The sequence below is a fragment of the Ceratotherium simum genome, chromosome 37 (assembly GCF_057802395.1).
Source record: "Ceratotherium simum simum isolate JZ-2026a chromosome 37, ASM5780239v1, whole genome shotgun sequence".
In the NCBI taxonomy this organism is placed as follows: domain Eukaryota; kingdom Metazoa; phylum Chordata; class Mammalia; order Perissodactyla; family Rhinocerotidae; genus Ceratotherium; species Ceratotherium simum.
Window position 1 is genome coordinate 1,981,247 of NC_141936.1, and position 13,602 is coordinate 1,994,848.

Below are 13,602 nucleotides of genomic sequence, written 5' to 3' on the forward strand. Positions count from 1 at the left end.
AAAGAGATGGAGGCTCCTGGTCTGCTCTCAGTGCTGTTCTCTTCTCTGTGCAAAAAGGAGCAGAACCTGGAGGACGTCATCCCAGAGGGAGGGCAGGGAAGGAAGGGCTGGTGCTTGGGCAGTGGCAGGGCCTTCCTCTGAAGCCGTGGGGCCCGGGCCGACCCTGCCTCTCTCTGAGCCTGTCTCCGTCTAAAGGTGAGGATGGTTCCGTCCCTCCTGACCTCCCAGGCTGCTGTGGCGAGACACGGGGGCACGTGGCCCCGTGTCTTCACTGGAAGTGCCCTTAGTAGAGAGGAGCCAGTTATATTGTGTTTTTTGGAGGGATGAGAGAGGCCAAGGTCAGGAGGTAGCGTGGAGGCGGTGGGGAAGCCCAGACTCCTGGAGCAGGGACCCCCTCCGCAGGCATATTGGGCAAATACAGCTGCCATTCGTATTTTTTATTATCATGGAATGGAAGCAAGACAGGTAAAGGAAAGATCTAGAAACCTAACTGTAGTAGTAGGATGTTCAGCTCATGAAACGGCTGAATTTGCACATTTTACATATACAAAAATGTGTAAGATAGTTTTAAGAACAACCTTTTTTGGAATTTGAGATTACTTCCTAGGGCTAGGGCAATAGAAGTTGTTGGAAGCCTTGATCTTGGAGCACCAGAACTGAAAGCTAAAGACTGAGGCTGGCCCGCAGATAACAGGGTTCGTTTACACTGGGAGGCCTTGGGTACAGATGATGGAGTGAAAGCCCCATCAGTTCCTCTCAGAAGGAAGCAGGTTCCCATGGGCACATGTCATGGATTTATTCCGATTAGTTTTCCATGGGTGTGATATGCTGGCCTCCTGGATAAAAACGGTGGCTCTCTCCCTCCGAGATGCCCTGGGTCTGGGCTTCCCGCTCTGCTGAGCCCGAGAGGGAGGTGTAGCCCAGAGGCCAGCTCCACGCAGGCCTCTCAGAAAGCTCTGGGCCGCTAGGGCCAGGCCCGCTGGCCTGCTGGGCCCAGGAGTCGCTCTGGCGTCAGGTAGGCCTGGGGTCAGGGCAGGGGAGTGAGGACACGGGGAGAAATGGGGTGTGGGCTCTTGCAGTCTCAGCCGGAAAGAGCTGGGTCCTTCCAACACTTTTCCCCTTTCTGTGGATCTGAGGTGTTATACAACAACCAAACCAAACCAAAGTCATCCATGAGAGGCCAGCCCCCCGTACGGTGGGCGGTCTGTGAAGGGCTTCATTTGGAAACATCCTGATCTTTTTGGTTTGGCGAGAATTGGCTTCTCTGCGCAGGAGCTGTGCAGGCCCGGCCCTGAGAAGGACCCTGTCTTTGGTTTCCTTTTATCCTTCTGATAGCTGCTGGCTCTCTCTCCAAAGCTTAAGCAAAATTGGGGCACCCACTCTTGTCTCCCTTCGGAAAGGCTTTCCTGGCCCCAGCATGCGTCTCTGCACCTCACCAATCTCGTGGTTAGCGCTGCCTCCTCCCCTCCCGCCACACTCAGCCCTGGCTCTGCCGCCTCTGCCGCCTCCTCTCTCCCTGGGCGGGTTTCAGCCTGCTTCAAGGTGTGCTCACCTCTGTGGACAAGGCCCCCCAGTGTGGGCCTCCCACGTCCAGGCCAGGGGCTCCTCACCCAAGTCCAGGGTCAGCCCCCACAAGGGGCCTCTCCATCTAGCAGTCTGGGGGCCCAGGTGAATCGGGGAGCCAGGGTGGGCTGACCCAGGCAGAGGAAGTGGGCCTGGGGGCTCTGGTTTCCCCCGATAATTCTCCCTGCCTGGACTACCGCTTTCAGAAGGTGGGTGGGAAGGGGAGCTGCAGAGAGAGGAGGGCACGGGGCTGACTTCGTGGGTTGGAGGGTCCCAGGAATAGGGGGACTGGGTGAGGGAGAGGAGGTGATTGCCCGAGGGAAATGTCCAGAACTCTGGGTGGAAAACGCTGACCTGTTTTGTATCCACTCTGTGCCATCTGGGCTGGTGAGGCCCATCCCTCAGCTCCCAGCTGGGTGCCTTCTATGCGCCGGACCACTCAGCCCGAATCTTTGCCAGTGAGGCTGCGAGCCACTCTGTGCGCGGGTGGGTGTGCTGTGGCCGGGAGTGCCCTCTGGGCAGGCCTGGAGCTGTTCTGGCCCCCATGGTGGTGGGGGCTGATGTCAGGTCATTTCTGGCACCTGGAGGGCAGTGAGGGGGAGGCCCAGCCTCCGCGCTATGGGCCCCGTCGCCCCATGTCCCAGGTGCTGTCGGCTGGGGTGGGCTCTGCATGGGGGGTGGGGTCTTCCGGCCATGGCTCGTGGCTCGGAGGAGGCTGGTGCTGCCACTGGGGGCAGTGGCTGCCAGGCCCCAGAAGCCCCTTCTGGCTGAATGCACCAGTCACCATTGCCAAGTGCACTGGGATTAGGGGCAGCAGGGAGGAGAGAGAAGCCCTCGAGAGGAGCCAGCATCTGGTGTCGGGTGCTCCTTATTCTTCTCAGAGCATCTGGTACCAGAGCTGCAGCTAGATCTGTGGATCCTACCTGGGAGCCCGGGGTGAGCATGAGAATTTGCAGTCACCCACGACTGGGTTCTGAAGTTCAGACAAGATGGGGGAGGGTTTGGCCATGGACTCCTGGGGTCTTTTTCATTGTATAACCTCGACCTCCAACCGTGGGGTGCCTTGAGGCCCCACTCCTGGGGCCCCGCCTTTGGGGGCACACCTAAGCTGCATCTTGTCTAAGGGTTTGAACTTTGGCATTGCGGCTTTCATTGCCACCCATGTCTGGGTTTTTCTTCCCCTTTACATGAGGAAATCCTGAAAGATCATGAAAGAATTAATCTACTTAATTAACTAGCTGTGTTAATTAAGCGGATGGGCAATGGAGCATGGTGTCTACACGGTTGAGAGCTGGATAGGAACCACGCTGTAGATTCAAATCCCAGCTCAGGCCCTAGCTGTCAGCCCCTGGCAACTTCCTTAATGTCTTTGTGCTTCCATTTCTTCGTCTGTGAAACGGGGTACTACTGCCAGATTCCATCAGCTCCAGCACTCTGTCTTAGATCTCAAGGACACCCGTATTTTGTGCACCCCTAAGAAAGAAAGATGCAGGCAGTTGAACTAAGATGTGCCATTGATTAGGACAGCCCCAGTTTCAGTGTTGAGATGTGAAAATAGTGGGCATCTTAGAATTGACGAGATGTGGGTGCATCCCGTGCCCAGGGTGTGGAAGAGCCCATGTTTCAGTGCTGGCCCCTGGTGAGCTCAGAGGGTCAGGCTTATGTGACTTCTTCATGGGCTGCCAATGGGATGATTGAGCCTTGGGGACGCGAGGGGCCCAGTCCGCATCTGATTTGTGGGATCTTGAGTCTGCAAAGTGCTGCAGGTTCCTGAGCCCATGGCTTGGCAGTGCAGCAGAAAGCGTCCCCTCTGGGAGACCACAGTCGGTTTCAAGCAGAGTTTGTCAAGCAGTGAGGTCTTGGGGGAGGGCCAGGACAGGGCCTGCCTGCAGCAGCCTCGCCTTCTGACCTAGGCCTGCCCCTGCCTCAGTTTACCTCACTGTGTAGTGCCACTGTCTCCCTCTGGCCTGGTCTTTGTGGGGCCTGGGGAGGAAGGTCAGGAAGTGGTGGCGTGGACCCTATGAGCTCAGGAAGGGGGAAGGGTAACCCTCCCCTTCCCTAACACCTCCAGGTCCTTCAGGTGTGGTCCCGGGGAGCTCAGCCATTTCTGGGTCACCTCTGGGGTGCTGTGAGTGGTGGTCTGAGTGGCTCCATAGCCCAGGGCCTTGCTTACTTGAAGCCAGCTCCTGTGGAATTGCCCCCCGAGCTTTCTAGGAACGCAGCCCTGGGCCAGCGGGGGCCTTTGAGGTGGCCCTGATCCTGGCTCTCCCTCCTGGCTGGGTGGCCCAGGACGGCCCTTAACGTCTCCTTCCGGGAGGACCCTCGTGCCAGGCACCATGTCCTCATCTGGCCCACAATGGGAGGTGTTCCCGCCCTCCCTGAGAGTCCTCTTCCTTGCAGAGTGTAGGTGGGTGTGGGCAGGCTGGTGCCCCCTCCATCTGTGGCCAGGGCTCCTGGGACCTCCTCGGTGCCTCTCTGCCTCCCAACAGTGGGCACTGCCGCAGGGAAGAGGTGGAGGCTGGAGGGTGAGGTGCTGACTCGAGGACGCTGCTGCTTGAGGCTGTCCTCCCTGGTCCCCTTAGCTCTGTCCAGCATGGTGGGACAGTCAGGTGGGGGCCCAGCCAAGGAGGACAGAGCAGGGCCTGTGCCTTTTCCTGCAGCCCAGGTTCTGGGCTCCCTCTGTTTCCCTTCTGGACCTCATGGCATTGCTCACTACGGCAGCCCCCTCACCCATCCCCAATTTGAAGGAAAGGCCCTTGGCCAGGAGCCCAGATGCCTGTAGAGGGAAGGCCATCACTGTGCCCCCTATCCCGAGGTGGGTGCTGGTCCCTGCCTGCCGGGCGCCCTATGTAACTAGGGCAAGGGTCTTCTGCTCCCTGGGCCTCAGTCTCCTCTTGTGACCAGGGCCAGGGCTGGCTTCTGCATTTCCCCTCTGCAGGTGGTCGGGGCAGCAGAGCCCCCCCCCAGTCAGGCAGAGATGCCCATGCCCATCCATCTACACGGCTGTTCCCCAGTGAATTCCCAGAAGGAAGGGGCTGGGGGATGGCCCCTCCTCTGGGGCATGCTCAGAGGGGGTGCTGTATGGGGAAGAGAGGGGCTCCGGGGAGCTGTTGGGGACTTCCTCTGCTCCAAGAGGGTGGCCCAGGGAGACACTCAGGCAGCTTGACCCCTTGAGGCAGCACACCCATCACCCTGACGGAGACCTGTGTTGGCCTTGGGGGCTCGCCCCCCAGTGGGGAGGTGATGTGGGAGGTGAGAACCAGGCCACGGGCAATGGCAAGAGCATAGAGCACCTGGAGCATCCCCGGGACCGACCGGGAGCCCACGTGGCCGGAGCAGGGGCTGGTCGGTGGAGCTGGGGTTGAGGCAGGGTCTTGGATGTCACCAAAGGCGTGGGGGTCTGATTGGCACCCCAAGTCCCCTCTGGCTGCTGTGGGGGCCGTGGGGAAAGCAGGAGGTGGCCAGTGGTGCTGGACCGGCTGAGAGGACTTCAGAGAGACTATGAGGTTGAACTGATGGACTTGAAAGAGAAGAGCCAGGATGGTGCTCGGGTTTCTGACCTTCTGCTGGGGGAGGGCCGGTGGCGTGGAGGGTGGGGGCAAAATCAGGAGCCCCCTTGAGAGGGGGTGCCAGGGGCTAGAATCAGGGATGTCTGGAGCCGGGGGCCCCCCTGGAGCTCCCAGTGTGGGGTGAGGACAGAGGCTCAGCCTGGGTGGCTTCTGACCTGACCTCAGAGCAAGCTGAGCACAGGGCAGGGTGTGCACCTCTCCTCCCAGCTCCATCCGGCTCCACCCTCGGCCAAGCACCTGGCCAGCCAACTTCCTCCTTCCCTTCCCCATCCCACCCCCACCCCCTGCTGCTGCTCCCACCTCATCCCCCCTCATCCCACCTTCCCGGCTAAGGCCCTGGGCCTCCCTCACCCCCCCTTCTGCACCTCCTCCCCCACACTTCCCACCCTCCTATATTCAAATCGTGCCCAGCCCACCCCAAGCTGTGCCCCTACCGCGGGACCCCAACCCCCTAGATCCCTGGGAGCCCAGGGCCGTTCACGTCTGTGCCTCTGGGCTGGAGCAGGAGCGGCCTGGAGGGGAGGGCAGGGTGGGGGGTACATCCTGCACTGATGCCGGGTGGAGCTGCGGGGCCTCACCAGGATCCTTCCTGTGCCATGGTGCCCCGCCCGAGGAGGGTGCCCCATCCCACGAGTGTGGCACTGAACAGTGGGGGAGTTTTGCTCCACATCAGCCCACCCGCCTGGCTGGGCAGCACAGAGTGTTCCAGGGTCCCTTCTGTCCTTCTGGCTGCGTGTGACCCCCGCACGTTGGCCAGCTCAGGGAGTGCGGCAGCCACCTGGGTGACGTGGCCTCTGCCCAGCCTGCCCTGCCTCCAACCGGGTGCACAGCTGAGCTGCCCGGGAAAGGGAGGGCTCTGGGCGCTCTGTGGGTGGCTGACCGGGCATGCCAGGCAGCGCTGTGGGGTCTGTGGTGTTCTCAGGGCTCCGTTCAGCCAGCCCTCCCTGGGCACTGGGCTGGGGGTAGTACCCCCTCTCGGCTGACGCCGTGGAGCTCGCACTCGCCGTGTTTCTGGAGGGGCTAGGAAGGAATTGTGAGCCATATTCCTACCATCTGAGCCCCTCTGTGGGGCCCGAGAGTGTCAGGGGCCACTGGAAAATGGGAGGGAGGTTGGGGGAGGCCCGGGACATTAGTGCCAGTGTGAGGGTTGTAGCTCAGTGTGGCCAGGTTCCCAAGTCCTCCTCCTCCTTGAAGCAGGCTGAAACCTTCCTTCCTCAGCTGTTCTCTTCTCAGAAAGTGGGTATGGCCCACGGGCTTTGCCCTGTGCCCAGCCCCACTCACACGTCCTCTCTGCTCACGCAGCACACACCCTCCTCCTTCTCTGTCCCTCCGCCTCCTCCTGTCTCCTCTGAGCACCTCACCCGTGGACCCCTCCCCTCCCCGCCCCTCAGTGCAGCCCCTGCCTGCCCGCTGCCCCAGCTGCTTGCTGCCCTGGCTGCCCCGCGCTTCACTCTGCTTTGCAGTGTTGTGTCATGAGCTGGCTGTGCCGCCGCCGTTCGTTCGTAGGGCACACTGGGCTGGCCTTGACCTTGACCTCTACTTCCCCCCAGGGCCTTCGTGTACCTGAGCAACCTGCTGTATCCCGTGCCCCTGGTGCACCGCGTGGCCATCGTCAGCGAGAAGGGCGAAGTGAAGGGCTTCCTCCGCGTGGCTGTCCAGGCCATCTCAGGTACATGCGGGGCAGCCCCAGCGCTGGCTCTTTCCCTTCACAGACGGAGGCCCCGGGTAGGGAGGCCTCTGTGGGTCTCATGCAGCGGTTGGCGTGCGGCCAACCTCACCTAGGCCCCTGGCCTCCTGTGTTTCTCCACCCCTCCCCCGGCTGGCGTCCAGGCTGCTGACCCCCCAGGTGGGGCCTGAGGGAGAAGACCCTGCTGCCCAGCTCTTGGCTCTGGTCTTCTGGACTCTCCCAGGTCAGCTGAGGCCCTCTGGGGCTGTGCAGGCCAAGCCCAGGGCTGTCTGAGCCCACTCTGGCTCGGAGGCCCTCTCCGCCCCATCAGGTAGCCCCAGGTCTCTGAGACCACGTGGGTCCTGACCCCAGCCTGGTGCAGAGCAGTGCTCTCTCTGAGATCACCCCCCACCGCTGTCTCTTAGCCCCTGGCTCCCGACCCCTGCCCACAGTAGCCCTCAGAGCCTCTCTCCCCACTCTCCATCATGCACCTCCCTCACACCCCTTGGCCTCTTGGGCACTGGCCTGTCTCCCCGGAGGCTGTGGACCCTCCATCCACATGTGGGCCTGGAGACTCAAGCCCCCTCGCTGCAAAGATGTCACCCTCTCACTGCCCAATTGCTGTCCAGCCCCCTCCCGCCAGACCGAGGTCCCAGGCTGGCCCAGCCACAGTGTGCCTGTGCGCCTAGGTTTGCTTCTCTGTAAATGGCATCCCGTATGAAGCTTCCTACTGCTAGGAGTGTTGAAAGATCATTCCGGAACACAGGTGTGAGCAAGCTTGGCCAAGTGGGAAGCTGCAAACCAGAGGGCCTGGTGCTCTTGCTATAATGGTCATTACTCCATTCTCTGCCCTTGGGCCCCCTGGCCCTTCCATCACGGCCCCCCTCCGTGGACTCTCTCTCTTTCCTCTCCATGGCCTTGGAAACTCGGGCACCTTGGGGAGAGAATGGGGCAGATGGACAGACAGACAGAGAGATAGCATGGGCCGCAGAGTGACTCCTGGCCGAGAAAGGGCGGGCTCAGAGTGTGAGCAACCCAGGTGACCTATACCCCATTTGAGAGGTCTCAGGTCACCCAGCCTGCATGTCTCAGCCCTCCTCTGCCCTGAGAGCCCGGCCCCCTTTGGTGGTTTTCATTCCACCCTCAGGACCCATTGCCAAAGTCTCACTGGCCCATCATTTCCAGCTGTTCTTTGCAGCACCTTCCAGTGATGTCACCGTGGTGCTGAGATCCTTCGGGACCCCGCTGAGAAGCAGTGAGGCAGTGAGGGGGGCAGTGAGGGGGACACTAGGGAAGGTCCAGCCAACAGGGAGGCTGGGAATGTCTCGTGCCACCCTTATCGCTCAAGGGGAACCCTGTCCCGCAATCTCAGGGGGATTTTGTCCCCGTGGGGCTTTTCCTCGGCCCATCCTGACCAGCTCAGCCCCAGTTGAACGGGCTGCTTTATAGGTGGATGCTGCCTGTATTTGGGCCACACCCAGCAAGCCCTGTCTAGAGGCTGTGGTGGAGGAGAAGGAACTTTAAAAAGCCATGGAGCCCTGCTTCAGTGGTCACAGAAGTCATACCTGCCCCTGCCCCCGCCCATGGCAGAGGTCAGCTTGTCCGATCTCTCAGCACCAAGCCTGCTGTGCCCAGGTCCTGGGCGATGGCGGGACAGAGCTACGGGCCCCCTGGCAGCAGGGTTGGAGAGCACGGCAGTGTGAGTGCTCCCACAGGCCCTGGGACAGAGTCGGAGACCCTGGGGGTCTGTGAGGCCTCCTCCAGAGTGGCTAGAGCTGGGGGTCAAGGAGGCCAGCAGAAGGCAGATCTGGGGGTCTTTTAGGCAACAGGAAAAGGGTTTGGGTTTTGTCCCAAGCATAGTGGGAAACCACTGACCGCTGTGAAGAAAGGGATGTGTGGGGTGCTGAGTGTCCACACAGGTGACGGTGGTGGCTTTGCAAGCGTGGTGCAGAAGGACAGGCATGATTCCAAAGGTGACACTAGCAGGATGTGGTGAGGCAGGCTCTGCTCGGTGAGGTAGAGGAGGGATCGGGAGGGTCCGGGGTCTGCTGGAGCATCTGAGTCTGGGGGAGGATGGAGGTGGCGATCAGAACTTGAGGAGAGGGGCAGGGGTCGTAAGTTTGGTTTTGAAATGTGGAGTTTATGGCCCCTGTCAGAGTGGGCTTTGCTGAGGACGTGGCCACCCCTGGGCCCTGGGGCAGCCCAGGTTGGGGGTCAGTGTGCCCCTGGTTGTTCCAGAGTCTCAGTCAGCAGCGTCGGGATCCCCTTGCGTGGGTCAGAGCCCATCCTGCTTCCCGTGCCCTCCCCTAATCTGGCAGCTCGGCCTGGCTCTGCCACACCCAGCTGGGGGACTAGCTGGCCCTGACTGTCTGCTTGGTTCCTGTTTCAGCTGATGAAGAGGCCCCTGATTATGGCTCCGGCGTCCGCCAGTCGGGAACCGCCAAAATCTCCTTTGACGACCAGCATTTCGAAAAGGTACCGTGCAAGGATGGGTCTGCACGCAGTGGAGCTGCAGCCCAGCCCTTCGTCGCCAACTGACGTGCCTCCAACCCAACCCAAGGGGATAGCTGCATGGAGGGGTCGTGTGCACCCGTTAGTGCGCTGGGCCTGCCCCTTGGGCCCTGGGTCCTCCTGGGGTGCTTTCCTCTCTTCCCAAGCCTGGAGCCTCATGGCTGTCCCCCATCCCTCATTATCTGACCGTCCACCCACCATGGCCTCTCCTGGGTCTTGTCCCTGCTTTCCTCACCTGGCCCTTGGCTGCAGGCAGGGGCACAGAGCAGGTGCACACCACGAACTGCTGGAACAGACACCAAGGTGCCTCTGCCCTGCCCAGTTCCCCTTCTCTCTCGGGCTCGCTCTCCTGGGGGTCCACACAGGACACTGCGTTTCCACCACCGTCTTTGCCTACTCCCAACATCCCAGTGAGGACGCGGAAGGGCCCCAGGGAGGCCCCTCCTCACAGCCCAGACAGCAGGTGCTGGGGTGGCCCTGTTCAGCACCAAAAGACGAGGTGATGCCCACCTCCGTCCTCGCGTGAAGGGACAGCATTCTTCCCAGGGCTCCCCTTCCTGCTCTCAGTGGAGGGAGTGGAGGAGAGAGTGGAGGAGGAGGGTCCCGCTCAGGGCCCCCAGGCCGGCCGGCTCCTTCTCTCTCTTTCTTAGAGTCTTGCCCAGCTCACCCCACCCAGCCACCCACTACCCCGCCCTGAACCTCAGCACTCCTGACGCCTTGAGCTGGGAGTGGTGTGTCTGCCCCACGCTGTCCGTCTCTTGGAGGGGGTCGTCAGTGTTGGGAATGCACAGGAGGGGCAAAGAGCATTAGACAGAGAGCATGGGGTGCACAGAGGGGGCAGCGGGAGGCCATGTGGGCACCTGGTGATGGGGTACCTGAGATTCAAGTGGACAGTTTACCTGTGTCCTGCCCACAAGGAGGAGCTGAAGGAGGGGCTCTGGCTGGGGGCATGGAGGGGCAGAACTGAAGACCAGAGACCTTTCCCACCTTTCCCACCACAGAGTCAACGGAGGCCACGACAGCATGGGAAACTAAGGCTGAGGGAGGTGGGTGCTCACCCACGCAGGGGCAGGTCTGGAATGCAGGTCCATAGAGGCCCCACCCCAGCTCTGGGGTCCTCTACCAGGCTGTACTGGCCCCATCACGGGCCGGCTCTGACTCTAGTTCCCCCGCCCTGCACAGTTCCAGTCGGAGTCCTGCCCCGTGGTGGCAATGTCCCGTTCTGGGACCTCCCAGGAAGAGCTCCGCATCGTGGAAGGCCAGGGCCAGGGCGCAGACGCAGGGCCCTCAGCCGACGAGGTCAACAACAACACCTGCTCAGGTAGGTCGCCGGGGCTGCCCAGGGCGTGGGCCCTAGGACACTGCCCCCTGCCCTGCTGTAGTCTGGAGGTCCTGCCACCTCTTAGCCCGGCACAGTGGGGAAGGAGCAGGCCCCTCCCTGCTCCTGGGGTCTGGAGGGAGGCTGCCAGACCTTTCCGAGAGGAGGCTGACCCCGGGCTCTAGTCCCCTCAAGAGTCCCACCATGTTGCTCTGCCCTTGCTCGCAGCAGCTGTGCCTACAGAAGGCCTCCTCCTAGACAGCCCCGAGAAAGCTGGCCTGGACGGGCCCCTGGACGCCGCTCTGGACCACCTCCGCCTCGGCAGCACCTTCACCTTCCGCGTGACCGTCTTGCAGGCTTCCAGCATCTCTGCCGAATATGCTGACATCTTCTGCCAGTTCAAGTGAGCCTTGGCACCCCGAGCCGGGCCATGTGGGTGGGCTCTTAGCAAGGCACAGGCTGTATTGGGGGCCGCACAGTCCAGGTGATCCCTGCGAGGCCGCGGGTCCCCATCCCAAGTCCTTGCACCCGACCAAGTGTCTCCTCCCGCTTTGCAGCTTCATCCATCGCCATGACGAGGCCTTCTCTACAGAGCCCCTGAAGAACACGGGGAGGGGCCCACCACTCGGCTTCTACCATGTCCAAAATGTATGTCCTCAGAGCCCCCGTCTCCCCCTCCCACTGGTTGGTCCCTCCCAGGGTGTCTGGCTTTGTACAGTCTCCCTAACACTGAACTGAGCTTCATCCATGCTGTCCATCCTTCCTTCTCTCTCTTCTGAGCACCAGTTGGTGCTGGGCACTGCCCAGGCATGAAGACAGGGGGCCCTCGGGTGCCAGTAGCCTTGGGCTACTGCTGGGCCATGGGGGCCTTGGTGGGTTTAAGACTGGGGGTGGGGCCAGGTAAGAGCCCACAGCGAGCCTTGGGCATACATGGATGTAGAGTGTCTGGGGTGGCCGGGGTTTGTGCAGATGCTGGGGCGCCAGGGAGGCAGTCCTGGCCTGGTGCTGGGGGAGAGGCAGAGGCGGGGCACATGGAGGGAGGCCCGGGCACAATCTGGAGAGCTCAGGAAAGCTTCAGGCAAGGGAGTGTCTTGAGCTAAGCTGTCAGGAGAGTGGGGGGCTTTCGCGTGCAGCAGCTCTGTGAGGCGGGAGCATGGGGCTAACCCGGCCCTGGGGGAGAGAGGTGCTGCACTTGGCGATAATGGAGACTGCCAGGTGGCAAGGCCTCAAGGGCCAGGCCAGGGAGCGTGACCTTGACCCTGAGCAACTGGGCTGGTGGGCGTGTGGCCCAAGCAGTCACAGAGGCCCACACTTGGAAGGGCCCGAGACTGCAGCCTGCCCTGACCCTCAGGGGAGAGGGAGCTTGCGGTGGTTTCTAAGCCGGGGAACGAGGCCAGTTTGAAGGCGTGCACTCTTGGAGCCTTGGTGTCCTGGGCTGTGAGAACAAAGCCCCCCACACCGGGCGGCTTCAACAACAGCAAGTCACCGCCTCTTAGTCCTGGAGGCTGGAAGCCGAGATCAAGGTGTGGGCAGGGCTGTTACTTCTGAGAATCCGTCCCAGGCCCCTCTCCCTGTGTCGTCACGTGGGCTTCCCTCTGTGCCTGTCTCTGTGCTCCGATTTCCATTTTCATAAGGACACTGGTCCTATTGCCTTAGGACCCACCCTCAGGCCCTCATTCTAACTTGAAGACCCCTGTAAAGACCCCGTTTCTAAATACAGGAACTGGGGGGTAGGGCTTCAACATATGAATTGGGGGGGACACAATTCAACCTGCAAGTCTTGGTGAGTGGGCGAGGGCCCAAGAAGGGTCAGACCTGCAGCCCCCAGCCCCATCCGTCCTGGGAGAGGGCCCAAGGACTGCCTGCCCGGTGGTGTGTCTTTGGGGTGTGTGACTGGAGGAGAGGCGGGGCTGGAAGGACCTAGGCGAGAAGTGTTGCCCTACATGGGCAGAGGTCGAGCCCGGGGGTGTGTGTGGGGGGGTCTCTGATCTGGGCCTGGAGTGCTTGGGTCTCCGTGGAGGCCGAATGCTTACCTCTGTGACCCTCCTTCCCTCTCTTGACCGTGGCATGGCCACACCCTCCCGCCTGCCCACATCGTGCACCAGATCGCAGTGGAGGTGACCAAGTCCTTCATCGAGTACATCAAGAGCCAGCCCATTGTGTTCGAGGTCTTCGGCCACTACCAGCAGCACCCATTCCCGCCCCTCTGCAAGGATGTGCTCAGGTCAGCAGCCCCGGATCTGCCGGTCCCAAAGCCCCTTCACGGACCTTTTCATCTAGCCCCACTGCTGCCCTCTGAGGCGTGGACCCGCTCCCCCTCCCAGCCAGTGCAACTGACCCTCGCCCCAGGCAGGCCTGGTCTGGCGGCTGCAGACCCTCGTGCCTCCCGACGCCCACCTCCCCTGTCTATGGGGCAGCCGATTACCCAAGGTGGGCAGGACCCCTAGCAAGTCAGAGACTTCCCCTCAGGACTGAGGAGGGGGTTTCTCAAAGAGCATCGCCGTCAGAACTCGACCTCTGCTGGGCGTGGGTAGTGTCCTGGGGCCGAGGGAAGCCAGGCGCAGGGCTGGAGGATGGCCAGGGATGGCCCATGGGGGAGACGGCTTCTGCTGCCCACCAAGAACTCCACCGGAGGGGCCCAGCTGTTCCATCTCCTGGAGTCCTTAGTCCCCCAGACTGAATGAGGGAACATTCGTCTGGCTCCCTCAGTCCATGTGGCTCCCAGGGGGCAATGAGGGTGGGTCGGGGTATCCCTTCTGTGGCCAGGCCGACCCCTCCCAGCCACCCTCCCCGCTGGAGTGTGTGGAGAACAGCAGATAGACGTCAGGGGGCTATGGGACTGTCTGTTGCCATCTCATCTCCTCTCTTAGCTGTCAGGCGGGACCCAGAGCTAAGTGGGCCATCCAGGGTGCTGGGGACACAGAAGGGCCATGAGAGGTGTGGGTTTAGGGGCACTGGGCCCCAGGAGCATTCTG

At 61.7% G+C, this 13,602-nt stretch overlaps 1 protein-coding gene across 10 annotated transcripts in view; it reads left to right on the plus strand.

The window, feature by feature from the left end:
• Nucleotides 1-13,602, plus strand: part of KIF1A (kinesin family member 1A) — a 101,204-nt gene that overhangs the window by 61,077 nt on the left and 26,525 nt on the right. For 6 of the 10 annotated variants that reach the window (XM_087424581.1, XM_087424582.1, XM_087424579.1 and 3 more), the window contains 6 exons: nucleotides 6,683-6,801; nucleotides 9,188-9,273; nucleotides 10,492-10,630; nucleotides 10,859-11,030; nucleotides 11,185-11,275; nucleotides 12,733-12,851. In XM_087424581.1, coding sequence (XP_087280707.1) covers nucleotides 6,683-6,801; nucleotides 9,188-9,273; nucleotides 10,492-10,630; nucleotides 10,859-11,030; nucleotides 11,185-11,275; nucleotides 12,733-12,851 — 726 coding nt within the window. Of the gene's footprint in view, nucleotides 1-6,682; nucleotides 6,802-9,187; nucleotides 9,274-10,310; nucleotides 10,356-10,491; nucleotides 10,631-10,855; nucleotides 11,031-11,184; nucleotides 11,276-12,732; nucleotides 12,852-13,602 lie in introns of all 10 variants that reach the window. The other 4 variants (XM_087424575.1, XM_087424577.1, XM_087424576.1 and 1 more) reach the window with 3 other exon arrangements.